At 47.5% G+C, this 27860-nt stretch overlaps 1 protein-coding gene and 1 long non-coding RNA gene across 14 annotated transcripts in view; one reads left to right on the forward strand and one right to left on the reverse strand.

Annotated features, from left to right (window-relative positions):
- Nucleotides 1-1302: 1302 nt before the first annotated feature.
- LOC138062295 (uncharacterized) lies at nucleotides 1303-16942 on the forward strand. Its single transcript, XR_011136348.1, has 4 exons — nucleotides 1303-1901; nucleotides 2004-2193; nucleotides 4967-5119; nucleotides 16732-16942. It is a non-coding gene; the product is annotated as an uncharacterized lncRNA (long non-coding RNA).
- A 708-nt stretch (nucleotides 16943-17650) lies between these two features.
- Nucleotides 17651-27860, reverse strand: part of PTPRS (protein tyrosine phosphatase receptor type S) — a 151081-nt gene continuing 140871 nt past the window's right edge. For all 13 annotated transcript variants that reach the window (XM_068919540.1, XM_068919542.1, XM_068919537.1 and 10 more), the window contains 9 exons: nucleotides 27402-27521; nucleotides 27115-27269; nucleotides 24794-25079; nucleotides 23751-23929; nucleotides 22650-22776; nucleotides 22446-22571; nucleotides 21234-21388; nucleotides 20276-20411; nucleotides 17651-19725 (listed from right to left, as the gene is read on the reverse strand). In XM_068919540.1, coding sequence (XP_068775641.1) covers nucleotides 19657-19725; nucleotides 20276-20411; nucleotides 21234-21388; nucleotides 22446-22571; nucleotides 22650-22776; nucleotides 23751-23929; nucleotides 24794-25079; nucleotides 27115-27269; nucleotides 27402-27521 — 1353 coding nt within the window. In that variant the 3' untranslated portion in view covers nucleotides 17651-19656. The remainder of the gene's footprint in view (nucleotides 19726-20275; nucleotides 20412-21233; nucleotides 21389-22445; nucleotides 22572-22649; nucleotides 22777-23750; nucleotides 23930-24793; nucleotides 25080-27114; nucleotides 27270-27401; nucleotides 27522-27860) is intronic.

The following is a 27860-nucleotide window of genomic DNA, read 5'->3' on the forward strand; positions in this document are numbered from 1 at the left end:
GCTTAATAGATTTTCTTGAGATAATCTGTGGAAATCATACTAGTGGGGAGATACGGAAGGCAAAGCCTCAGTGATGTAAAGTCCATTGGAGTCTCTAGAATTTACACCAGCACGGACCTTACCTTTGAATTTAAGGTTGCTGTATTACTGTAATCCGAAGTACTCTAATACAATTTTAAAGATGTCTTAAGAAGTAGTACATATTTCCAAGTAACTGCTTGGATCAGTGATCAAAAGGCATGGATCAAACTTTTGTCACTCTATCACAGCCTCGCAGAGCTGGAACAGACATTTTGACACAAACCTCCCAAAGAAACTGCAGGTTTCTGTTCCTAGTTGAGATCGCTACGCTAATGTACAGAAAACGCGGGGTTATAGGAAATTATACTGTGCCCAGTGCGTGCTCAATGGTACGTGCTTTGCAATTCCTTGCTGCCTGGCACTCGGCTCTGGTCCTGCTCTGAAGAGAGCTTCTCGTAGGGTACACCCATTAACGGACTTGGATGCGTGGACAAGATGCCCGTATATGATGCTTCATCCTGCGCTAAGGACTGCGGTTTCTTCTTGCTGCTTTGCAGAAGTTCAGCTCCTCTTCTGGGGCTGGCGATGTGCAGGGTGCATTCACAACAAGCAGATGTTTTAAAACCTGTAGCATAGAAGCTGATAAAAGTTCCTTCTGGAGTCAGGGTCACCAACTGCCACAGGTGCAATAAAGCCATTCTGTGATAATTGCTAGTAGCAATGAAAAGACAGGTGTCAACAGGCTGCTTATATTCCTGTCGTGAGGCCAACAGAGAGTTTCAACTTAAGCCTGGAGAGTGGAAGAGTAGATAGAGAGAGATTCATTAATTCCGCTTTGTCAGATTGAAGAGGGATCTTTAGCTTAGTGAGAAGAAATGGAGGAGCTAACTCTTTTTGTTTCTTCTTCTTCTTTTTTTTTTTTTTTTTTGTGAAGAACAGGGTTATTTAGAAGACTAAAAATAGCAGCGTTTTGTGGGGTGAGACTGTTGCTTACTGCTGGTGCTAGGACTGTTTCTAAGAATGGACAGCCCCAGTCTCCAGAAAGGTTGGATAGCTGTTCACCGTTTTGTCCTTTGCTGTCTCATAGTACTCGCATTCCTGGAAGACTTCCTGTGATAACTTTTAGTCCTGTTGAAACAGTTCTTCTTGCAAATGTGGTGTTGCAGATTTCCAGTGTGCGGATCTCCATGAGCACGTTTGCACGTGGTATTTCAAGGTTTTCCCGTTGATGGCCTCCAGCTTCCAGATTCACTGCTTGGAAAAGGGAGGCTACCAAGAGCTTTCAAGCATTTGCACTTTGGTATTCTTGCTACTTTCCTTTCCATGTTACTTTAATCTTGTGATTGGGTTCATTTTAGGGAAAGAGCAGATGATGGGGAAAATCCTTGCCACATGCTACAGACATCTGCGCTTTGGCCAGTTCTGCAGAACCTCTATTTCTTGAGGTTATTCTGTGGGGATTTTTCTCTGTTCCTCTTTCCTAGCTGTTCATATTAGTTCTTCATCAGTAGTGTTCTCCTTTAACTCAAACAAATTGCACTGGTTTACTAAAACTATTCGTAAGCAGGTGCAGTCCTCTTCTGCAAGAACGCCTTTATTTTGATTGGAGTGGTTTAGCTTGAGGCAATCGGAGGCAGTTTTAAACTCAGCTTTGCATTGAACCTGTGGGAAGCCTGTTTGAGTTTAAAAACAGTTTGAGGTGAATTAGTGGAACTTCTTATGTGGGCATATCTTCTATGACAGTGGGCGCAATTCCACTGGGGAAGATGGTGTTACAGCAGCAGGTTGCTTCCATCAAGTCTCTCCACAGCTTGAGCGTTTTTTCAAAGCATAAGGTGAAGACTTTCCTGCAGTAGGTTCTTTTGCTAGTGCTGCAGAAGGTGAGTCCCTGTCACTTTTCTTGTCTAGGTCTCTTTTCCCTGCCCTATATTTAGCTAAAGGTAGTCTAATGAGTTTTTTGGGTTTTTACGCTGTTTTTGCAGTAATTCAAATGGCTGCAAAGACAGTTGCCCCCTTTCAGACTAGCTGCAAGCAGACCAAGTTGGAGAGACAGTACAGGCTTGTAGGAGAAGTGCTTTTCCGCACATGGCGTTGTATTTTGACTGATGAAAGCAAGAGGGGAGCACTAGCTGCGTGGAAGCTCATCAGGGCCAGAGTTGTCGCTCTCACCAGGTAGGTGTGATAACAGCTACCGCATCTATTTCCGTACTTCCCTGTAGTCCAACAGGTTTCTGCTGCTTCGCAGGGCACATGCCTGTGTGTCCATCGGTGGAAGGCATGGAGAAGCCGGGCAACAAGCACCTCGTGTGACCCTTCTTGTATCCTGTGACGTCGGCTTTGTGTTTCCTGGGTTAGGTGGACAATTCTGTCTGTTTAGCTCGTGGCAGGTTGTGCCTGAGCGTAGCCTTGTGACATTTAAACGATCTCTGTCTCAGGGTACCTAATACAGGTGATACCTGCCAGCGCTTTGTGAGTGGATCCTAGCGCTAACTTTTTGCCAATTCAATGGGAAGAAAAGTTGAACAACCTGCTTGAGACCCCAGCAGAAGCGCTCAGAAGTGAGTTCCTGCAGGTTCCTGATTTCCAGCGCCCTGTTCAGGCCATCCCTCTTGGCTCTCACCCTGTGAACAGCTGTACTGGCACACACAGACATGCAAAAAAAAGCGAACCAACTTTGGCAAAATGCCAGGACCTAAATGATTTGGAGATGTTGAGCTAGAATTATTTGGCAGCCTCGGTAGCAGAAAAATATAACTACTTGGTTTACTTGCACACCAATAGAAAATTACTAGGAGTTATTTATTCTGCGTTAGAGGAGCAAAACAATTAAAATTTTTGTTTCCAAGAGGGGGAAGTGTCAAGGTCACTGTGTAAATATTGTTTGGAATTAGCGAGTGGCCACAGGTTTGCCACTTTTCCTGTGGAATAAAAAAGAATCTGGCTGTATTTCAGCACAGTTGACTTTGGCTTATCTCTATACCCTAGCCTTGCCATCACAGATGCCAGCTGCTAATACCCAAGCAGCATCCTCCCTGCAGCAAATGAGCTCCTAGCCAAGATGTCTCTGCAACAGGAGCGATACCCTCCCCTCTGCCCCGGATCGCGGTTTTAAAAATAAATAAATGGACAGATCCACTGCTCATGTGCTTCATTTAATGGAGCTGTCTCCAGAGCACACAGCAAATTTCCTTTGATTAGGAGCGAATGGTCAGTTACCCATGATACGAGCCAAGATGCTGCTGCCGTTTAGAATAGCAGGGATTCATCTGCCTGACTAGAAAGATCAAATTTGACTTGATTGTAGGTACAGAAGGGTCACTGGACAATTTTCTACTGTGGCGAAGCACCAACATGGGGGAGAAGGGATGTTGTGCTAATCAGATTTCCTCGTGTCTCCGCTTAGAGCTGAAGTTTGTTTCTTTTTGTTATCTTAATAGCTCAGAGGCACTGGAGAATATCTAGGCCGAGGAAGTGGTGCCTCTCATGTAACGTGGAATTAACACGAGGATCCGGTGGCTTTGTGGCCTGCGTTGGGTGATTAGCAGGAGATTTTTGCCAGCGTATGGTGAACAATCTACCCGAGTGCAAGTGTAACTGGGAGATCCTACTGCTTAGAGGGACTTCTGTTTTGCAGAAACAGTTCCTCATAAGATTTTTGACTACTACTGAGGACAGAAAATTGGCTGCCTGTTAACTGCTGTTATTTCCCTCACTTCCGTAATGTTCTCAGATCAAGGGTATGGGCCATTTTATCCAAATTAATTTCCCTGGGGTTTTTCTCGGTAGTGATGGTAGTTAGAGGAGTCCCCATTTTTTCTAGCTGGGATCGAGGTGTTTGTGCTCAGATCCGAGTGTCTCACATTAAGTGTTCACATTCACCCTCCAGCCCTTCCCGCGACCCTGTTTTCAGAGCGGCTGAGTACCTGCAGATGACGTGGCCTTTGCGGTGCTCTGCCACGAGCACCAGCACGCTGACTCATTACGGTAGCTATAATTAGCTACGATTCTGCTTCGATTAGCTTCGATTCTGTGAACTAAGCTCCCTTTTTTTTTTTTTTTTTTTTTTTTTTGAAAACTGCCGGGTGATTTCCCACGAATCGTGCCGTAAAGCTGGGAAGAGACCCCAGGCGTGCAGCCTCCCTAGCTCATGGCGGTTTAAGCTGGTAGGTGCTTCCCTTTGCTCCCAACATCCTTTTTATGTTTTTGAAAGGTTTAATCTCAAAGCACTAAGACCAAACTTCATGTCTAGTTATAGCAGCGCAATATTTTTTTCTCGCGGCAGTGATTGCCTGGAAAGAGGGAAAACCGAATGCTGACCTCTTTCCTCTAGCACGCTGTTTTTTCTTAGAGTTGCCTTTGCAGCCTGTGCTCCCTTTGCTGCTTCTGGTCTTAGCCTGGAGAGTATTTTTAACCTCTGTGCTCATTCTCCCGCCTCTCCTCCTCACCGAAAGCCCAATAAAAAGGCACGTGGCCTTGGATTTCTTTTGTCAAGCCCGCAGTGCGATTGGGCCTTTGCGGTGCCCTGCTGCAGTATGAATACCGCCTGTCAGTGTCTTGTCACTCCCAGCACCTCTCTAATGTGCTTCTATTTACTGCCATAATCAGAGCCCCTGAAAGGCAAGGCTGAACTGCTACTATTAAATATAATTGTCATTGTGACAGGTCCATTGTGGGATAGAAAATGTGTGCCTTTCAAAGCTGTCTCTCCGATAAAGAGTGGCAGGAAAATCAGAAATTAATCCCCTGGCTCAAGCATGACATGGTGATGGGTGGCTCGGTGCGAACCGCCCGGGGCACCTGCCGACCTCCCCTCGCGTTGCGCCGGGGCTCGTGGAGCCGGGGCCAAGCCACTCCCCGGCTTACAGACAAGTTTTCTTCTGTTATCCCTTGTTCGAACCGGGAAACGCAAAGCGTGACCTGTTCTGTCATTCCTTCCTCTTCACAGTGTCGGCTGTGGAAGTGATTGCTGTGTTCCCCGGGCCAAAGCCCTGGGGAAGAGCCAAGCTGGGCCTCCGGGCGCGTGAACCCCACCTTTCCTAGTCCCCGGTCTGCGTGGGGAAGGGAAGACTTCTAAACAAACCTTGGCAACGCCGGGAAGGTGAGTTTGGCTCTGCAAAGGCGTTGGTGCGTTTGCAGTACTCCAGTCACGGGTAAGTTAGTTCTCTCCTGCCACGAGCTCCTGATGTTGCCTCAGGTAGGATCCCTTTTGTTCGTATTCGAGTGTTTTGCATTGACATATTTCACTGAAGAACCTGGGGAATCTGTCCTCCTGCGGGGACGTGAACTGAGGTGCTTCCCTCCCAACATTGCTGTGTGATCTCAGACGGTAGCTCTTAAGCTAAAGGAAAATTGTCATTAATTGTTGGTAGTGCTAGTGCTGCCACAGCACTAATTATAATTGAGAAGGCACTTCTGTTACAAGCCTGTGCTTCAAGCTGTTTATTGCTACATTAAAAAAGTGGTAGTGAAGTGTAACATGTGATCTTGGGTGTCAGCTGTGTTTTGGGGACAAGTTTTGCAAACTTCAGCTTGTCTGTTGGTTTTCCTCTCCCTGCTCCAACTTCTACCCAGATACAGCAGAGCCCCAAAACCCCTCACTTGAGATGATGTTATGGTTGCACCAAGATCTCTGAAAGAGTTTCTCCTAAAATATTCAGGCTTAGTCACCAGTGTGAGCAAATAGCGTAGTTTTGAGATTTGGAAATTGCGTGCAGATACAAAATTTGCAAAACGCCTACGGCATAGCACCTGGAATCTGAAGTCTCCGTCAGTGCAGAGGGTGAAAACGAGTACAAAATTAGCTCCTCGGAGGCCCAGTTGCGTTCTGCAACAACAGGTCTGCGCTGAGAGCTGCTGCGACCTGCTGCAGTTCCCCTGCTGCAGTGCTGGTTCTGCCACTGCCTTGTGGCTCAGGTATAACATTTTGCTGCTTTGTGCCTCAGTTTCTAAATCTATACGATGGTGGTTATAATCCTTTCTTTCTGCTCTCCTTTCTGTTCTTATTTTTATGTCAGTTCTCAGTAGGGGAAGCGGCTTCTTCCTAACAGGCTTGCTTTCAATTTAACAGCTCTCTCCTTTCCTGTAGAAAATTGCAAATAGATTCTTCCAGCTGCTTTATTCCTCCAGCAGGCTAATTTCTTTCCTGGGGACTTGGCTGTAGAGGGTTGGGTGAGGAAGCCCAGCTGCCACAAACGGGCTCTTTGGTGCTGAGGAGCGTGTTGTCCCCGTGCTGACTTCAGCCTCCCTGCTCCTGACAACCTGGCATTTCCCTCAGGGCTTGTTCTGGTCCAGAGCGAGGAGAAATTGTTAAAATTGTAATAATGGAACCCAACACAATATTTTACACTGTCATTTGATCTCAGTACTTTTCATGATTTATTAACTCTAGAAAGGCCTACATCAGGGAAGTTTATTGCATTCATATTTCTGTGTATTACAGCAACATCCTGCGTGCGTGATCAGGATTGAGACTGTATAATATAGGAATACTAAAATTTAAGTTTAGGAAGGCCTCTGCCCTGGGAACTGTTTGCAGTCTCTGTCAAGGAGATGCAACAGGTCTGTCTAGGGCATGGTAGAAAAAAAAAAGATGGTGAAAATAACGGGAACATGTGGTTCCCCGTATGTATGGCAGAGTATATAATTACAAGCCTGGAGTATATTTTATTTTGATGACACTGTAGACAAATAACAAAGCATCAATGAAAACATGAGGCAGTTTGCCATGGCTGATGTGATGGAGGTTACTCTTATAGAAGAATTGAAGGTTTGCAGTTTGAAGGCAAATTTGGGGCAAAAAGGAAGTGTTGCATGGGATTTCTTCCACCCTTTGCAGCTGGCTTCTCGTAGTGGCTTGCACTCAGCAGTAGGGAGATTATGAATGGATATATTTATTTGGATGGCTTTATTTATTTAAAACAATTATTTGCCTCCAAATCTTCCCTACACTGTGCTCTAAATGCACGCTGCACTTCCAAAAAGATGGGCAAACTCCGAAGAAAACAACACACAGCAGTGATTTCTTTTGGCATCTTGGACGTTTCACAAGCTGGAGGCTGTCTCAGATGTTAGGAGCCAAGGTGCAAAACCAGCTTGAGGGCAGATCCAGCACCCCCTCAGGAAGTGCGCGCAGAAAGCAAAGCGAATTACCCAGGAGAGAGACATCAAATGAGCAGGCAAGGCCGGAGCCCGCTGCCGCTAGAGCTCTCTGCGAGCGAAACCATTTGAGACAATAAAAAAAGAGAGAGAAAAAATCCCCGAGAATTACGCAAGGCGCGTGCTCCTTTGAAGTTTTGGAGGGAGCTGACGTTCGCTCTGCATCCATCCCTCTCGCTCCTCCTCGGAAAGGGGCTGCGAGCGGGAGGCAGCTCCTGCCGCCGAGGAGGAGGCCGCCAGGATTGGGGCCCTCCGCGATTGCTGCGTGATGGGAGCTGCGCTGGGAGCTGCTGCGCTGGGAGCCGCCGCGTTGCTCCTCTGCCCCCCGGATAGGGCAGGGGGGAGCCGCTTCCCCCTCCTTATAAATAAGGGAGCGCAGCAGACAAAAACCGCCAAGATCTGATAGTAAAATCTGTTTGGAACAGCTGTCTGCTGACAAGTATAATAAACTGTATTAATGGTGTCATTATTATTCCCTAATTAAAAGCTAATAACTAAGAGTTAATTGCCTTTAAAAGATGAAGCAGTGCTGTGGCAGGGATTTATCTCTGTTTTTTCTTTGCTTGCCTGGCTCTGCTGATATTTTCGAGCTAATTAATTGAAGCAAATCTTACTGAAAACTAATAATCTCTCTGTGCCGATTCGACCAATTGAATTAAAAGGTGTTTGCTGTGTGCCGGGTTTAAAAAACAAAAAAACCCAAGACCATATATTCTTTGCGACTTGTTACCGCAGGTGATGAGTCAGCAGGGCTTAGTGCGGTGTGGAGTACGCAGGCTCTCGGTGACAAGCTTTGGCCAGGAAAACCTTCCCCTCCTCTTAAGAGGAGGAAAATGGATCCTCTTAGCAGCTGGAGGACTCCCACTGCCTCTGACTGCTGTGACAATGTCCCCTAGGGATACATATATATATATATATATATATATATATATATATGCTAGGGATAGATATATGCTAGGGGTGAAGCATTGCATTAGGATCTGCAGTTGCTGAATTTTGTATCTGGTGGGCAAGGAATCGTTTGCACGTGCTGTAGAGGGCTGGGATCATCTGCAGGCAGAGGTGCTGATTTCTCCTGGAAGCTGCGGAAGGAGTTGTCATGCGTTTCCCCTCCGCTCCTGCTCGCTGGTGTGGAAAGCCTGCTCGGGACTCTTTGCTGTAGGAGCAGATAGGGAGCTGTGCGGCGCTTCGTCGGGATTGCAGTGTCGCCTGGCTCTGGAGCTGTGACTCCAAACCCTCCAGCCGCGTGGTGGTGGATAGAGGTGAATCACCTCCTTTTACTCTCTTGCGGTCCCCAGCCACCACTGGGAAGGTTTGGAGTCCTCCCCGAAGCCTTGCTTCTTTGGTAGCACTGCAAGATGAGGGATGCAAACCCTGTCCTAGCAATTCCTGGTATATTGGTAGCTATTTTGCACCAGTGGGTTGAGTTGCCCCCCGATACCTTGCAAAGCAGAGGTGGTTCCCAAAGAAAAGCACGTAGCATTTGCATCCATTGAGATCTGAGCTTGCAGCCTGCAAAACGGCGGGCAGCGCGGTGCTGCAGCTGCGATGCTGAAGCCACCTCACCCTCTGCTCTCCCACCTTGAAACTCCCGTCCCTGCCCCGAAAAACAGTGCGTCAGCATCCCCGTCCTACGCTCCCGACAGCTGCGTGATGCTAATTGAAAGCAGCCAAATGTTCTCTTTGGAAGTTCGCTTTATCAGTGTTAATCTTCTGTGTGGAGTAATTTTATTAAAGTTCCCCAAAGAGTAAATTGTAAATTCATTAGCGCCCATTTTGGACCACACCCTCCCTCACTTTGGGTTTAAAAAAAAAAAAAAAGAAAAGATTAGCAGTCATCTGGGCTCTGTGATAATTAAAAAGAAGATGCTCAAACATAATTCTTAATTAAACTGTAATGAGATAAGAACTTGTGTAGTCTGCTTCTACTCGGTTGGAAAGATGCAGAGGTTCCCATTGTAATTATGTGATTTATGATCTTCCATACAAAGATGTAATTACGTTTTTTCCCCCCCCTTTTAAAATTTAAACATTATTTAGATAGAAGAAAATAGTGCGGCAATTTGAGTCAGCTTTTCCTGGTGGAATAGTAATTTAGTTTGTTTTATTTTTAGGTTTCAACCTCAAAAAAAATCCCATCATAACTGTTAAGCAGCTAAGAACTGATATCGTAAAATGCCTATTGGCAGCGGAGCAGGGAGGGTGATGGAGAGACGTACCGAATTGCGTTGTGTGCAAGACAGAGGTGGTCCGAAGTTCAGTAATTGCACGTGGGCTAAGCAAGGCCAAACATATCCCGTCTCCGGATGGATTTGAAAGACAAAAACCGCCCAAACGTCCGAGATCCCTAAGCGGAGGGAGGCGAGTTGTTTGGCGCCTTAGGACGGTAGTGGGAAACGGGGAGTGAGTCGTTTGAGGCCAAGAAATTGCGAAAGCGTTTTGCACCGTTTGAAGAGGTGGAATTTCGGTATTTCCGGGCGACACCTGCGAAACGCTTACGGCTGTGAAGAGCTGTGAGGGTTAGCTCTAGAGATGCTTTATTTCTGCGTGTCTAGTCTTCCGTTACGCCATGAAGCAATTCCTCCGTGCGTTCGTACAAATCAATCAGTCCAGGAGATGGGGCCTGTCTACCTCGAGGTAGTCACGTGAACGTTGGAGACACGCGTCTAGGTGTGCGTTAAACGACGTCCTGCTTCGTGCCCCGAGTTGTTTAGGGCTTCCATGTCGAAATGCCTCTCTGAGTCGCCTTTTGCAGCTGCGCTCTCTCCGCAGACAGTCGTTGCCCGGTAGCTCTGCTCTTGTAGTCCCCAAGTCACCTCGGTGCACGGAGCAGGTCCCCTCCTCCCTCCGGTGACACCTTCCTTACTGGCATGCTACAGGCAGGCGATTTTTTTTTTTTTTAAGTCGTTTCTGACATTTTCTGAGCTTGGCTATGAATATTGCAGGAACGGACTGGTCACTTTGAGTCCTGGTTTTCAGGGAGAATAGGGACAGAAGAGGCACCAGACTGGTAAGTAACTTTGTAAGTGTTGGTAGAGGTATCTGGGAGTCTGAGTGCCGTCTGCTGACTATAACAGCCTCCGAGGCCGCAAATGTGAGGGTCAACAACCAGTTTTGTTTTTGCTTTTTTCTTTTTGGAAACATGTTTTTGTGGGAAATGCATTCCTAAAAACTCCAAAGAGTCGTGGGACTCGTTCATTCTTAAGATCCTTTTGGTTGTGTGAAAGCTGTAGCAGATTTTCTCTGCATTTCTCTTTCAGATTAAGGAACCTTAGGACAAATTGGACGGGCAGCTCAGGTGCCGAGGGAAGCTCTGAGCGGACTGCGAGAGTCGTAAGCCCCCTTTTCTTGGAGCGTGGGTCGGCACCTGCGCCGCCGGCTCCTGGGCCTTGCACAAGTCCTGCAGTTTCAGTGGGACAACTCAAAACTCTGTGTTTTGCTTGGAGCAGAAAACGCAAGGGGAGATTTGTCCCTAGCTCACAGTTATCAGCTCTAGTTGCATTTCTTTGAGTGCACGCGTGTCTTTCAAAAGCTCCTGCTGGCAGCTGCTTTCTGCTGTTTCTTCCCTCTGAGGGCAGTAAGTGCCTGCCAGGCTGGAGATCTGGGCCGTGGAGCTACGTCCCGTGCCTGCTAACAGGATCTAAGTCAGGTAGGGCAAAGAAAACGGTAAAAATCCCTCTGAGGCTGGAAGTGATTCCAGGAAAGCCAGGCTTGGGCAGCCAGTTGCATGGTACCATCGTTATTTGTAATTGGAAACGCTGGCTGGCTGAATGGAGCTCTTCACCTGGTGGCCAGGTGAAGGCCGTTAGCGTTGCCTAGTAGCTTTGTGGCCCTGCTCACACACCTGAGGCCGTTTGCAGCCCTGCCTCCTTTCTAATCGTGTATTGCTGAGCTGCCTCTTTTGTCCTGCACGTGCTTTTCTGGGGCAGGTCCGTGGACAGGGACGTGTGCTGGGCTCGTCCTCACCGAGAGGCTTCCCCTTCCCTGTGGACGAAGTTCAGCTTGTCTGGATGAAGGTCGGTTGCATTTGTGTTGCGAGATGTGGTGGGTCTGCAGCTTCGGATGCTAATTATTGGTTTATTAGCCATAGTCCTCCTGGCTTGGTCTGTGTAAATGTTGTTCCCTTGTCATCTGTCCTCCCCCAAGATACTTTAAGCTTCTCACTGTTTGTCCCACTGTTGGGATCACTCCTCTAAGGTAACTCTTCAATATCTCCTCCCTAACCCCTAAAAATATCTGCAGGGCCCAAGGCATTTTTTTGTCACTCGCAGGTATCATGTTTTGCCGTTTGTGCTGTATTTATGGTGCTCTGATTCAGTGAGGTGCCTTCTGCCTCGGCTATCGTCTCCAGACCAATCTGCAGGAACGGTTGGCACCCCGCCCCCAAGGCAAATGCTCTGCCAGCTTCATTTCTTTGTAAGGTTTGGGGAGGAATTTTTTTCCCCCCTACAAGCTAAAGGAAGGTGGCTGCATGTGATGCTGAAATTTCACAGTCTTCCTCTCCTGCTTTTTTGGAAATGAGAATGTGCATAGATCTCTGCTGCGTCCTCTTCTGTCTGTCAAATGTAGCAGTAGGGAAAATGCTATTTTAGTTTTATCTATTTTTAAATGATTGTATGGATTAACAAACCAAACAGAAGGTCTCTGCCGCTGTTCAGCTCGTTGTCGCTATGTGCCTTTGGGAGACTTGTGGCTCCAGTTTGCTGGCCGGCACTCAGGGGAAGAGTTTGTCTTTCTGCTCCCTCGGATGTTGATGGTAATGCTAGCGGTGCCGGTGCCGTCCTGTTTGGAATAACAGGCGAGTGGTTTTTGGAATATGGTTGAGGTGCCTTCAAAAGAACATGACTTGCAAAAAGCCCAAGGGCATTTTGGAAATCTGGCTTTTTTTCAGATGTTTTGATATAACTGTGTAATCCCGAGTCAGGTTTGAAAGCTATAGTCAAGTTTTATTAAGAAAACTCCCCCAGTGTCTAGCAGAAATCAGCTGGGTTCCTCCTGAGGGTCTGGATTAAAATGGAAGCCACAGATACACTTTTCCACCGAACTGCACGGTCTGTCCCTTGTTGGTCTCTGGATTCAGCCAAGGAAAATGAAAGAAGCTGCTTTGGTCTGGTTTTGGCACTGCTGTGAGTGAGAACATTTGAATCCAAACCAAGAGCTTGTTAGCACAGGCAGACAGAAACCAATCTGAGATCAGTTAGACTGCACGTAAACTTTTGCTAACCTCCCTTCACCCGCTCCCTTTCTCAAAAAGCAGGACACTGCTCATTTTGGTGGTGGATCCTGTGAACGAGGAGCCCTGAAGTGGAGCTTGGGGCTCCTGCAGCGGCAGTGGTCGTGGCAGTGGTGGAGTACCCAGCTGGGAGCAATCAGCGCTGAGTCTCCCCAGCACCAGCCTCTGGGCAGACAGGTCATGCTGCCTCATCCAGGTGGCTTTAAAGGCCCCGGCAACGTGCCAGAAGGCACTGCTACCTTTCTTCTCCTCGGGCTTAATGCACACATGCCCCCTGAGCCATATTACGCGTGGCATCTGTTACCCTAAAAAAGGCAAATACACATTGAACGTCTCTGGCTCACTCTTGTTGGCACAAGAGTAAACCCGGCCCCTGCACGCTGTGACACCCGTGGTTGTCCTGCTGGGACGGTGCTCAGCCTTCTCCACCAGAAGGAGAGAGGAGGAAGGCCTGGTGGAAGGAAACCCAAATTAATAGTGTTTAGCCATTTCTTGAACAACACCTTAACATGCAGCTCGGGCAGAATGTTATGTTTTTAAAGAAACAAGATTTTTTAAATCATTTGGACACAATTTTTTTTTTTTAGGAGGGTTTATTATCCTCAGTAAGCCTGGGATAAAACCCTTGTGTAACCTATTAATCTCAGATTGCCATCTGCATGTATGTGTGTGCTTGTATGTATGCATCACGGTATACGTACACAGATGGATGGGCGAACTCTGTTAATCAGGAATCCGTCTCCTTAATGACGGGAAGGGAATTGTGCATGCCTGTCTGTCAAGAGATAAAGGCGTGATGAGAGGGCAACATCAGCGGTTGATCTTTGCACAAATTGTAAAGGGATCTAGAGTTATCGCTCTACTGTACAGATGGATGGACAGATAAGGGGAATAGAAAAATAGGCAGATTAAAGATGGACTGGGAGGAATGTGTGAAACGGCTGGAGAGAGAGCGCTGTTAATAAGTGGAAATGTATAGCTGCTGTTGAGCCCGAGGGGCTTCGGGCCGTAAAGGCAGAGGTGACGTGCCTTGCCCCTCTCCTCCCGGCTTTTTGCATGCTCATTGGCAAATTTGGGAACGGTCTCGCCGTATCCCTTTCCCAGCGGCTGAACTTGTTGAGGTGGTAAGACGCATTTCTCCGTGCCTCCTAGAGTATTTACTTTTTCCATTTCAATTCTACATCTGTTCAGTTACTGACTTGGAGTTTGCAGCTGTCTTATTGAGGAGAAAGGAATTGATTTCTCATTCTGTTATTGCTTCTCTTGGTATAATTAAAGCGTATTGCGAAATGAAGAATTTCTCCTGGCCTGGGACCTGGTTTGCCACTTGGGTAATTCTGTAAACTGAGAAAAGCTTTTCCTTTTCCTCTGCCATGTAAATTGCAGCTACAGCTGCTTTAAACTCCCTGTTCTGCTGCGGGGACCGAAGGGGCTCGCGACTTTTGCAAATCAGTCCCCGGGTGATCTGGCATTCAGGCCGTTGCAAATCGAGACGGATGCATGAGATGGTTGCCTTTGCATAAATGAGAACGGGGCTCTTCAGGCTTTTTGCGTGGACGAGCCCGGCTCCCTCCTGGCCCCCGGCAAGGCCTCTCCGCTGCCGGCCTCGGGTGCTCCTGCCCTGGCCACGGCGCAGCACCCAGTTGGCTGCCGGCATCCGGCTGCATCTGGGGGACGAATCCTGGACCCTGCGGCAGTCGGCATCTGCGACCGGCCGCGTGGGGGACGAGCGAGGTGGCCGATGCCCGAGCAGCGCTGGGTTGCCACGTGCCAGGGCGCAGGGATGTTGCTGGGGCCCGTGGGCGCTCGGGGGCCTTCCAGCAGCTGAGCTCGAGCCGCGAACGAATAATTCAGAATCAGCCTCTGGATGTAGCATAAATAGAACATTATGTTTAAGGGAGAGGAGATAGCGAAGGCTTAACGAGACATTTATTAAACTGAAAAGAAGCTGCTCAGGATTTGCATATAGATGATGGCAGAAAATGTCTTGAGATCCCCCTGTTTCCGGAAAGGGCAGCGCGGGGCGGGTGCCGGTCGCGAGGCGGCAGCGAAGCCTCTTGCGGTAGGGACGGATTAGGCTCCACGCTGCATGTCTCCCTGCTTGCCTTTCATAAAAGAGGTCTATGCAATTGAGATTCCCTTGTAAAACTACTATCTATATTTTAAGCCTGATCCTGGCTATAAGGAATCATGTCTGCAGATCTACAGCCTCGGTGACGCTCCTTTTCTGTAAAAATATTTCCTGCAATGAGTCACTCCTTCAAACAGGTACTAACAAGCTAATAAACCTGCTGTCAAAGCTGTCTGTCTGAGCTGATTTAAAAGAAAAAAAAAAAAAGAGAAAGAAAGAGATTAGAAAAAGATCTTTGGATCAATAAGAAACAGCTCTCCAAAACCTTTTCCACTGCCCAGCTAAAAAAATGGGCATTAACAGACCATCACTTAGGATTTTTTTTTTTTTTAAATTAAACAGTAATGGTGTGTGCCTGCTTTCAGGCTGATCCTGTCTGGCCCAGCAAGCCCTGAAAGACCGAGCGTGTAGCAAAACCTCCAATGTCCCTTGCTCGCTGCAGCGAGGACGGGCGCCGCACACGTCCTGCAGCCTGGAGTAATTTATGCTCCGTCACACCACCGGCGCATCAGCGTATCGCATCCAGAAACCGCAAGCAAGGATGTAATTTCAGCAGCTTACGAACACCAGTAGAAGTGTTACATCAGTGGGACTCTCAAATGCAGCTTGTTGTTAATGGGGCCGTGGTGCTGCTGCTCCCCAGCAGCTGAGAACATCCCGGCCTCAGCAGAGACAAAGAGCGTAAAAGCTGCTGGTGAATTTGTGCGATAAGATGGATCTGGGAAAAGCTTTGCAGCGTGCGTCAATAGAAATTGTGCTGAGTTAAGTCGGTGGCAAGTGCTCCTGCCAGGAGGTTTTGTGGAGCCAAGATTGGGGGGGGGGGGTCTCTGCAGCTCCTCCGTCACCCCCTTTGCCCCTAGGAACTCATATGCAGTAACTGTTTTTTGCTTATGGTCCCCCCCCCCCTTTTTTTTTGGCTTTTCTGTTCTAAGTGAGACTTGGACCTGATATTTAGAAGTGCCAAGACAAGCGCCAAAGTCAACGCTGAGCGTCCAAGTTGGCCCCTGCCTGGCCCCTAGCAGGGCCGTGTGTGTCCAGGCCACCCGCTGTCCTACTGTCTCCAGGTGGCCAAGCCGAATCATCCTGCGAGGAGCCCAGCCTGTCTGTATGTTAGACTAGTTTTATATTTAATCTATATAGGTAGTTATATGAAGCTTAGCTGTCCCCAGCTAAGGAGGGAGGGCTCTGCCACCATGCGCTGCTTTGTGCATTTTTGCCTCCCAGGTGCACGGCCTGAAGCTGCTGTGGGACTAGCAGGAGGGCGATGAGTGGTTGTTACCACTGTTAGTGGTGCTGCTTAAGTTCCTGATAAAGTTGTGCATGGCATTATGCCTTGGACATCAGAAGGTGAGATGTTAGCAGTGTGGTTTTTTTTTTTTTTTAATTATTTTTATTTTTAAACATTTGAGTCTCTAACTAGCTTCCTAGCACATTGGTTGTTTTACTTAGTTCATGGCTGTTGCTCCAGTTAGCCTTGTCAATCCCCCCCCCCCCCCCCCCCCCCCCCCCCAGTATTATTTCTGGTCTGTAAGAGCTCAGCATCGGGGAGGGGGGGAATGCTGCTTCAAAAAAAAGGATGGAATGAAAATAAGAGTGGTGATGAAAATAAGAGGCATCATGGCATGGCAAGAACAGGCTTGCGGAGACAGCCAGCACACAGGTAGGCAGCTGAGTGCAGTACAGAAGGTGATGACTAGGGCATAGGAAAAGAAAAAAAAAAAAAGGGGGGGGGTCCTTCCTGGTCTTTAATGATACACTGGACAGAGATTCAACATCACCATGCTGAGTGATGCACGCGTAATGAAAGGTGCTGGGTCTGTGTTGTGCTGCTGCTCTGTAGCAGTCAGGGCTACACATTATCTTTGACTCCAAGAGATTATGAACATAGAGTCAAAAAACAACCCCCCCCCCCCAAAAAAAAAAAAAAAGAAGAGTCAGGCAAGTGCCTGAAGGTGCGCACTTATGCTAGATGGGCTTATACACAGGGAGTAATATTTTTTTTCCTCTTTTTTTTTTTCTTGTGCCAGCAGGCTTGTTGGCAGTTTGCTGCTGTTTGACTCCCAATCATGTGGTGTAACAAAATTTTGTAGGTGATGTAATTCCCTGGTTCACCTGATGTTTGCTCACAGTTCTATGATAACGTGCTAATTTTTTTTTTTTCCCCCCTCCCCTCCTCTTCCTTCTTTTTAAGCTTGAGCCAAAAATGCTCGCGGTGTCATTCTAGTACAGAGACGGCTGCGTGCTGGCAAGCACGCGTGTAAAGGAGCGCAAAAGAAATGCCTGCTCCAGAAAATATTTGTTGTCCTCCATCAGCTGTGGCCAGAGAGCAGCCAGCCCCAACCTCCACCTCTCCCTCTACCCCTCCACCTGTCAACCTACAGTCGCTGCCACCCCCTGCTTTGAGTAAGTACAGGTCTTCATTCAAGTTGTTGTTGTTGTTAATGTTGGCATAGGAGTTTGGTGCTGTTGTCCAGGGCCAGGAGCCCAACTTCCCAGTTAGACTCCCGCTTAAGCCAGAGCAGCCTTGGCCACAAGGGCCGGGAGCTGCCCCTTCACAAGCTGTCACCCGCAGAAGGGCCACAGCAGAGCTGCGGGGCCCCAAAGACGTTGCCCCGCGCGGTAGGCACAGCCCGTCCTTGTGACCCCCTCTGCCTCGCAGACTGGGCCTAGGGTTAGAAGGAGCGTGAGTAAGAGCAGAGGGAGAGGAACGCGGCCCCCGGGCGCGCGCCAGCGGAGGGGCGTTGCAGGCGCTACAGTCGGGCTCGGCCCGCTCCTGCCCACAAACAGCGTTGCAGCCAGGCCTTTCAGACAATCTTCCTTTAATACAAAGTCAATATATCTACATACACAGTGGTCTGAAAACCACTTACTGTTTCAGTTTGAAATAACAGTGTGAAAGCAACAGCACTTTGCTCTCATACAAAGGAGGAAAAGAAAAAAAAAAAAAACAGCCAAAACCTCCCCCTTCCCTCCCTCCCCCCCCCAAAACTCTTCCAGTAAGATTTTGTTGCAACATACTTAGAAATTTGGGCAACTTTCACACAAATAAGAAGTAAAATCTCGAAGAAGCCTTTCATTTGTTCTTTTTTTTTTTTTTTTTCAGTTAAAGACAGGAAAGAGCTTGTCGTGGGGTTTTCTGGGTAGCACTGGATGGCCATCATTACCCCTTCTAGAAAAATAAAAAAGGAAAAGTCACAGGCAAGTCGGGTTTAGGGCAGCATGTCTCTGCCAAGACAGACTGTCCTCTGGGCCACGTGTCCCTTGCAAGATTATTGTAGCGCCAACCCAGTGCTGGTCCCTACAATCAGCCTTTGATGTTTGAAACCTGGGTGTGCGCCATGGTTCTGACGGTGCTGTCTTTTTTTAAATCTTCAGTTATAAGACATGTAGATTGTTTAAGCTCCCAGCTCACCCCGGCCCCGTTAAGAACAGGCAACACGGCCATAGCTGAAGGGGATGGTTGGCACCGCCGCCGCATCGCCGCCTGCCTGCTAAGCTCGTGCCCTTCCAGAGACAACTTGATATGTCTGAGCTTGAAAACAAAAGAGAAAAAACAAACAAAACAAAACAAAAACAAATCCAGAAAGGACATTTTGTTCTTACATGAGTAAGTTGAACCTTTTAAATGGTAGAAAAGCAATATGTAGAAGTAGCAATTTGCACTGCATTTTTATATATCACAGCCATTACACGTAACATTTCTACAGTGAAAAAATAGACTGTCTTTGAACATAATATGAACAAATAAGCAAATTTTTCTTTTAAATTGACTGATATTCTTTGTCTTTTTTTTTTTAAAAAAAAGGAAAAAATACACTATTTAAAAAAAAAAGTAATGTCACTTGTTACAGTTACATCGATACTTTAAAGAAAGCCACTCACAGTATATGCCATTGAATGCATCTTGCTTGATCGTTCCACGTTATGTATACAGCTAGGGCATGTTCATAGCTGTGCCGCTAAACTTGGTGTGACGTGGTACTGGGCCAGTCCTGAGAGTAGCTCTGCATCGTGCCCGCGAGCCGCCGCGTGCAGAGGTGAGGGGGTGGCAGCAAGCAGCAGCTGGCTATTGGAAACACGTTTCTTAAGGGCACGTCTCGGGCTCCTTTCAGAAAGATGCTCCCAGCCCTTGGAAGCAGGAACTAGTCAGGGGTGGGGGGGTGGCACAGCTGCTCACAGCAGAAGCGGGTCTGCGTGAATGTGCAAAGAGAACGGGAAGGGGGCTGCCTTGCTGTACCGCGGTGTCCCGGCTCTTCTTAAATTAATGCATTTGTGTGGCTGGATGGGCTGAAAAGGGGGAACAGAACCGGCCGTCAGTGAACCCAGCCCAGGGGCGATGCCACCTCTACCTGTCCCGCCTGTGGGTGAGGGGAGGGGGCCACACCACACAGCCAGGTCTGGGTTTTATACCTGTCTCTCTATACTTTTAAATATCCTAAAAAATAAGTTTTGGAATTAGAAGATATGAGGAATGTTCCAAGTATTCAAAACGTGAGTTATAAAACCTCTCGCGTGGCAGGGGCATTCAGTGAACGCTGTTTGCAAGGTGCCTCTAGGCCCAGAATCATCCCACTGTTGATACCGAGGTTATTAAGACTCCAGCTAGAAGAACTCCTGACCCTAAGTTTGCCTAAGTGTTGAGATTTAGTTTGTTTCTTTTCTCATCTTTTACAGAAGACCTTCGACTCTGCAAGTGACTTCCTTTAAAGACTGCCAACTATATTAGTAAATAAACTGAACTCTAATGATGTAACCAAAGTCGGATTCCTTCCCTTCTCCAGCGGTAACGTTTTGCAAGGTGTGTTTTAGCTTTTGGATCTGTTTCATGATGTCCATACATCCTCCACAGCGAACACCACTTGAGGTAACAAGAGCAGTTCACCACTTAAAGCAGTCCTTCAGCAATCTCCTGAGCTGCCTCTTCACGGTCCAGGTTACAACATGGAGTTCCTGAAGGGGTGTTCCTTTCAATCCTTCCCCCTGCTCCCCAATGCATTTGTCCAGATGAAAAGGTACTTCTTCTGATTCAGTTTTGTAAGTTCAAGCACTCCTCCTGGGTCAGAAGAGGCCTGCCAGGACTTAAGTGGTTGGTAGAGTCTGCACAACTGATGGCTTTTTATGTTGCATAGTGATCAAAACTTCCCAGATACTCCAGAGCTGCCTGGTAACAGAACTGGTATTCATCCTGCGAACGATAAACAGAACCAGCGCTTCAGTAGTTGGAACAGCTCTTCACGATCCCTACCCAGCTTTCCAGCTAACAGGTCCTTGGGCAGGAACCATGCACAGGCTCCTTTATGCTCAAAGATCTGTAAACTTCTGGGAGAGGAAATCCCTTCCCTTTACCGTTTGTACATCTCATAGATACTAATATCTCACCCTTAACCTTTCTTTAGCTGTAGCCAAAAGGGGCTGTGTTTAGAGCAGGTGAGTCCCCGAACCTCGGAGGCAGGAACGAGACGCGAATCAGGGTTGACAGACTAGGATGAAATTCTGACGAGAATTTATAACAATGAACATCACTTTTTTATTATCTAGTAAGGTAAAATCAGCAGTACAGCCTGAGCCTGCTAATTCTTCAGGGAAGGTTTTGCTAGTGGTTAGAAAGACAAAAGTGTGCTCCGTTCAGCCAGGGCTGCTGAGGGACTGGCCTGCCGCTGTAGTGCTTTGCTTCTCAGCGCTCGGTTCAGGGTGCCCGAGCTGCAACAGGGGAAGGGATCCCCGCTCCACCTTACCTCTGTTTGCACCATAGCAGGTCGTTGTGTTCGCAGCATCTTTACTGTCTGGAAAATATCTACAACACCCTCATAACGCATTCTTTCCAGGACGATACTCAGCGTGATAAACACTCCAGTCCTGCCCACACCAGCACTGCGGAGAATAGAGGAAAAAAAAAATGAGGAGACTATGTTACAATTTTCAAATGGCTTCCTGAATGCTAAGGCTATAGCATGATCAAGCTAACAGCCACATCTTCTGAACAACGTGTTAGAATGGGAAAGCCTCAGTCAGTCCTCTAGCAGGTAGGAAATAGTAAAACTGCGAGTGTGCGTGACCCAAACAAACTTCTGAGAGACTGACATAGATCAAAAGCTTTGGTAATGGTAGACAGCATTCAGTGTGAAAATTGTTGTTACTCATGTGTAACATTAGGCTTTTCAAATGAAATAATTTGGAGAATACAGTGCTATGCATTATCCTCTCCTGTACACAGGAGATGCACAATTCTTGCCATCAGCAAACACAGGCCAGCAGTGTTAGAGGCTCAGACCAGGCTAAGACCGTATCAAAGTACTTATATCATTCCAAATGCAAGAGTTGCTGAGGGTCCTATTCCATAACAGATGGCATTTCTCTGTAACACAGTGGAGCTTTTGAGTCTCGTCTCCAACCATGTCTGCAATAAGCTGCAGGTCAAGAATTTGTTAACACTGCGGTTCCCATCTCCTTCAGAGTTACCAGCGTTTCATGCCTCTCCTCTGGACAGAGCGGGTCAAAGGCCTCATGGCCAATGCCCCGGTATGAAGGGAGAGGAATTTGGTTGGCAGAAGTAACCCCTCCTCCCCTTCTCTGTCTAGAAATCTGCATGCGAAGATGGGGTGGGAAAGGAGAGAGATTTCTGCAGGTTTCTAATTCCTTCTGCTCTTTTGAAGCTTTAGATGAATGAAGATGTTTCCCTCTGCACATGCCTACCTGCAGTGGACAGAGATGGGGCCATCCTGCCCAAACTGTTCCTTTGTCTTATGTACCTGTCCAATGAAATCGATAAAACCTTCTCCTGATTTTGGCACGCCTTGTTCTGGCCAGTCAGTGAACTGGAACTGACGAACAGTTCGCGACTGCCCATCCTGGGGAAGGACACAACACTAGTTAAAACATCCTGTATTCATGCTACTAAATACAAAAGGCAAATTCATTTTGGTGGAAGTTCATTAAGGGGCACAAAAAAATTAAACCAACTCCAAGTTGGACTTGATACTATGATGAAGCTGCTCATCTTGCAGTTGACATTTCTGGAGTCAGCTTGTCAGTACAGATCTATGCTCCTGGCAGGTGTCCTGAAAGCTCTGACCATTGCAAAGACTGCACAGATGGAGTCTACAGCAAAGGAACATTCAAGGTGAGGTTATGGTCTCTCTATCAATCTTGAGGAAGAGTTGCCATAGCATCAGAATTACAGTTGACAGGAAGATAAATCTTGTTCTGCTGAGATGCACTGAAGAGGCATCCTTCTCAACCTTGCAAATAGAATTATCAGGTTCTATAGTACTGGCAACCTCAAAAGCGCAGGAAGCTGCTTTGAGAGCGAGAGTTACATTCACTAAAGAAATCTCAGAAGGTATTGAAACGTTTCCGTGTAGGAGAAATCTGACTTTGAATCTAAGATAACTTTAGTGAATGTGCCCTTTTGAATATGAGAATTGGTGGCTCCTCTTAAAACCAGAGAAGTGGTGCAAATCTTCAGTGGTGCAAACCATGTCCTTTGCAAGTCTGCGTTTTCATTAGTTGTTTAAGGAGATATTAATTTCTGCCTTCATCTCAAATGAGCTGCAAGTAAAACTAAAAGCTTGGTGCATCTCTGGCAAAGCGACTCAATAGTATCATTAGCGAGCAGAGGCTAGAAAACTACTTTCAATTTCTAAGAAAATATATTCAAGTTCAGTTTATCTGTGTTTGTGTGTTCTCTTCCTTATCATAACTAAGCTCTCCTCCACTGATAATCCCCAGACTTTCATGCAGAAAGTGTTTACAGTTCAGTCTTTGTTATAGGAGTCAAAACAAGCCAAACTGTTGCTTTCTGTAAGCTGCCTTCCCTATTGCATGTGTTTGACCTGCTCCAGCCCACACCCAGCCATAATCCCCCAGTGAAAGCACAAAGCAGACAGCACATCATACAACACTTACCCTGGCATCAGTGACCTTGAATTCTCGCAGGATGTACTGAGGCATGTTGTATTCAGCCATGGGATCCACTACAAAGTACTGGTACCGGGCAGAGCGCTCCGCTGGCCAATATTGATGGCACTTTTCCTGCCAAGGGGTAAGAAACATCTTTGTTAGCCCTCGTGCTGTAGGTTCCCCCCAGCCTTCTCCTTAGTGCCTACTTACCCGCCCCATCTCGCGAAGCTTGGTCAACATTACGACAATGGTGGAGTTGTTCTCCCATAGCATCCGCCAGAAGTCTTCAGTAGTCTCTGCCAGAGGCCCTTGAGTAGCAATGTATGCCTTCTGTTGCCTGAAATAGAGCACAAACCCCAGGGGAAGGTCAGGGGTGGGGAGAACGCGTTAGGACTTGGCAGAAGCTTTGGTGAACACATATACATGTAAAGGCTGAAGATTTGGAAAACAAATAGAAGTGCTGGGGAGGGACTAGAAGGGGGCAAGGTCTAAAGGGACAGGAGGGGTGTTTGGCGTCAGTAGTCAAAAAAGAACCAGTGGTGCAGTTTTCTCTAATTACTGTTTCCAAGGTCTAAATCCAGACGAATTTGGCATGATGAGCCAAATGGAGGAACACAATGTACACCACATTCCTGGAACCAGAACACCATATTTTCTGGAACTGTCTAAACAGCATCAAGAATTGAAGAGCTGGCTGCAAAGGTGCCCAAGCCTAGCAGCCCCAGCTACATGTAGGACTGCTGTATGCACCTGGAGGTGAGGAAAAAAATATATATATATGTGGGGTTGCTTTGTACCCTTTGTTAGGGCTCAGCTTCAGCTGACTGGGCTCTGGGCTTTACCAACAGAGGCTGCATTTCCTAGAGCTGGAACACGTGGCACATCCTGCCTGTGGGAAGCTGTCGTAATTGCCACATTCCCAAATCCCTGAAGTAATAGAAAGCCTAGTCTGTTTTGTAGAAACCTCCCCACAGCAAGATCCACCCCCTCAGCAATGCTGAGTGTTTAGGGCTTGCACCTGCAGAGGGGTTTTGTTTGTTTGCTTTAGGGGACAGGTAATTTTAAGACCACAGAGAATAAACTTTATCAGAACGTTGTATTTGAGCCTGTGTGTGGATTGCTGGCCGTCAGCAGGAGGGAACTGCCTTCTACAATTGCACCGTTGTTCGCAGAACAACAGACCTAGGATGGCCAGTCCATCCATCTGTCAGTACTTCCACGTCCTCTGAACCACACACACAAACTCCCCCCCAACCCATTCTGCTAAGTTAACTCCCTGACAGTTTAGGGGGCAGCAAGGCTGCTGTTTACCTGTAGCCATCAATAAAGCTGGCATTGATGTAGTCTGACCCTTCCACTCCTCTGATGGGCTGGAGGCAGACCCGCGTGGTCTCATATGGCATGATGTTGACAAGGCGATTCTTGAATTTGTTGCACGGGAGGTTGGCACTGATGAACCTGGAGGTGTGGGCTTTGGAGTTGGCAAGCCGCTGGAGGCAAAAGTGGAGTCACACCCATTAGTTCAGCTCCTGGCTGCCCCCCCTTTTTTTTGCCAGGCCCCTACTCCAGCCCATTTTCCTTCCCTTTCATCTTCTACCATGTTGCTCTGCCTTATGTTTCCTTTATTTGGGGGGGGAGGGGGGGGGCGAAGGAATGGGGACAAATAGGTTGATAGACATTTTCCCCAGCAAAACTTTCAAACAATAATTAAAAAAAAAAGAAGTTAAAAACCTAAACTAAGGAGGGAACAAATTCAGTCTAGATTTGAAATGACCAGCCAAGCCTCTTGCAGCAGCAACTGGGTCTCCCCTGGGAACCATGACAGCAGAAGTTGGAATAATTACTTCTCTAACATGGAACTAAAACCTCCCCATCAGCCTTAGAAGGGCTCCCTGTCTGTCACCCAGGACTGAAAGCAGAACAAAGCCCCACTTATGAATACAGAGCATCCCCAGCTCCCTGTCCTCATTCTTTCTTCAATGAAAAGACTATTTCAAGGTTTTTTTTTTTTTTTTTAAATATCAGGATTTTTGAGCTTAAAGCTTCCAAAACACTTGCATGTGTTGCTTGGGCTATTGGTCACAGCAGTGGGAGAAGACATATAACCCACCCTGCTGTGAGTGTACCATAAAAGCCCAAACAACAATCACCTCTGAAAGAGTAACCAATACATGGCGCTCTCCATCACACTAACCCTCGTTAACTTCTTCCACTGCACAAACCTAGTTATTTCTGTGCATGTGCCCATGTCATTTCCCTGGCTCTCTTGTACCATCCAGTGCAAAGAAACAAGCAAACACACTACGGTCCCTATTCAAGCCTTTGTGAGCCTGCTGGGCAGTACGTGCCCTTACCTTGAACTCCAGCTCCATGCCTGTCACGTGCTCTCCAACTTCAATCTGTGCCAGTTTCTGGATGTAAGTGTAGAGATTCCTAGCTGGGACCTCTGTGTTGCCACAGGCAACTGCCTCGAGCAAGGCATCGTGTATAAAGCTGTACTGGTCTTCTGTCTGTACCATGTAGTTGCGCTGTGACCTCATGAGGGTGACATGCCCATAAATGTCTACTGTCTTCTCATGTTTTATCCTCTCCAGCATGGCATCAATCACAATGAAGCAGCCGGTCCGTCCAACTCCAGCGCTGAAAGGAAAAGGAGAAAAATAAGTGAGGGACAATTCCTCTGCTGAAGAAAGATATTCCAAAAGGCTACCTGCAGGTGAGGATGTTTTCACTGGCATAAACAACAGTAAACATGGGGTAGAAAAGGAGACGTGAGGCGTTCAGCGCGTAGCAAATGCCCTGAACGAGTAGGAAGAAACAGAGGCCTTGTAAAGACAGCTATTGAGGAAGAGAGGCAAACCAGAACATACCTAATGTGTGGGCCCAAGTGTTTCATGAATTTTTTTTTTTTCATTAAAGGAACTTTCTCAATCAAACTGGCTGTGCCAGTCCCCATTCACCTCACTGTGCGGCCAAGTCCTCTTGGCACAGCTTAAAAATATCGTGTAGAGGTTTTGGGGCAGTTCTGCAGTGTGCAGTGGAACACGGTGACAACTCCCGAGTTACAGATGCTCTAGTGCATGAGCACTGTGCTGCACTGGTGCTAGTAAAACCTCCACTAGAACCTAAAACGCTGTTAATCTGAGCCCTAGGTGGGGGCTAGTGCTGTCATGACGCCAGGGAGAGGATGCCCACAGATGGAAAGGTCCCCTCATCTTCTGTACCAGCCTATATGCAGAAGTACTCAGGCTGAGACCCAAAGAATTTGCAATGGGCAGAGATTTGCTTCGAGTCTCAGCTCAGTTTAGTCCCCCACCTACCCCCCCCCCCAAAAAAAAAAAAAAAGAAGTTTGATCTTGTGTCATCCAAGGACAGAAAATCAAAAGTTGCCTCTGGTAGAGTGCCTATTGCCCCTCGATGCTGAGCTGCCCCATTTCCCGCACCTCTTCATCTGTGGCATCGCCATGGTGCGAGCTCTCCCGGCACACACACATTATGACAATTCCAGGTAGGGGGCCCTGGGCCTGAACAAAAGGCTGGCATGATCTAAAGGCTTAAAAAGCATGTTTAATCACTCAGATCTTTCAGCAGCTGAGAAACTACTGATGCTGTAATGAGTAACATGCGTCACCCCTTTACCTAAATGTTTTTGAGCATCGAGGTAACATCAGACTTGTGTGTAAAGGCATTCATGAATGAGCAGGGCTCTGTGGGTCTATGCATTTGCCACTGCTAATAAAGGGTTTCCTCTCACTATTCCAGAGCAGTCTCTTTTTTCATAAAGCCCCCTTGATCTCTGTTAATCAGACTGCCTAACACCTGAACCAAGCAGGTGACTGGAGCTCTGGCAAGAATTTAGCAGCTGATCTGGGAACTGGTTCCTGCACCTTGTGAGCTGACAGTTCTCTTTATTCATTTTCTGAGAGGTGCACGATAATTGCCATCTGCAAGGTTAGCGATAAGTTGCACACTTACAAAGACTCTTTAAATGGCATGCTCTAGGAGAGGCAGGATTAGCTTCCCCCAACTGCCTATAAAATTCAGAAGTCGCTTTCCTCAGCGCTGCCTAACCTGCAGGCTCCTCCACATCTTCCTGAGGAACACAGGGATTTACTAAGCTGAGGCTGCAAGTGTTCCTCGCTGGATTGTAAATTGAATTAGGGAACGCTACCAGCCCACAGGGGCCTTCGGTCTGTCACTTTCAGAAAAGCTGCAGCACTCCAAAAACTCTCTGTTCAATCACTGTCAGCTCTCCTTTTGACAGCTCAGGCGACTCTGCCTCCCAAACACCGTATGAAGCAACGCCCAGGCAGCTTCCTGGGTCCCACTTTATCTTCCTCCTTTCCCACTGTGACAAGGAAACAGCCCTACATATGCTGAAAACATACATGAATACAGCACCGGGAGCTTCCCCTTGCTAACTAGGTCCGAGTGATGTGGTGCAAACCAAACCACTCATCTCAGGCAATTCTGCTCTGAATGAAAACCGCCAAGTATCCTCCTCAGACACTGGCTGGGAATCCACTTTACAGCTCCAGCCTGCTGCATACTTGCTAGGAGTCTATACATGTCTCTGCAAAGAGGATTCTTCCTGGGATGCAAATCAACATCTTGCTGAACTTTTGCCTCCCTTGCAGATAGCCCCATTCAAGAGTTAGGTGAAGAAAATCAGTACCTGCAGTGCACTACAATTGGGCCAGCATCGGGGGGGTTGCAGGTTTTCACCCGTCTCAGAAAAGCCAAGAATGGGGTGGGGTATTCAGGTACACCGTGGTCAGGCCACGCTGTGAACTGGAACTGGCGGACCTCCCGCTTCTCACTGGAGCCGTTCTGCAATGATGCAAGAGCAACAAGTGTAACGTGAGGTGCCAGCACACCCCCGTACCCTGCCCATGCCGTGCGAGGAGGGCAGCACGCTGTCGCCCATCTCGGGGAAAGACACAGGCGCAGGAGAAAGCTCACCTTATGAAGGGAGAACGTTCGAACGCAGAACGTGGCCAATTCAATGGTATCGAGTAACGTCACTTGAATCATTCCATAGGTGTCTGTACCCCGGCCCGGCCAATACTGGTCACACTTTATCTGGAAGACAAGAGGCATTGCTGAACTCTGGGATAGACCCTGCACTACAGGGAAAGGTCGTTCCAGAACTGCCCTGACATTACAGGTGAAGCTGGCCAGCTTGCAAAGGGAGGAAAGGTGCAAGAAGTGGTTCTTTCCAGAGCACCACAATAGGGACAGACCCAGCTTGAAAAACTCCTACTGACTAAGCACAGGCTTTGATGCACCACATCAATCATGCAGACAATAGACTGGAATGATCCTGAAGATTAGAGGGAAGGTACTGGGGCTTGTTAAACAAGAGAACTGAACATGAAACTTGCCACATGATTAACTCCAAGACAGAGATACAGAGCATGC

The sequence above is a fragment of the Struthio camelus genome, chromosome 26, assembly GCF_040807025.1.
Source record: "Struthio camelus isolate bStrCam1 chromosome 26, bStrCam1.hap1, whole genome shotgun sequence".
Classification (NCBI taxonomy): Eukaryota; Metazoa; Chordata; class Aves; order Struthioniformes; family Struthionidae; genus Struthio; species Struthio camelus.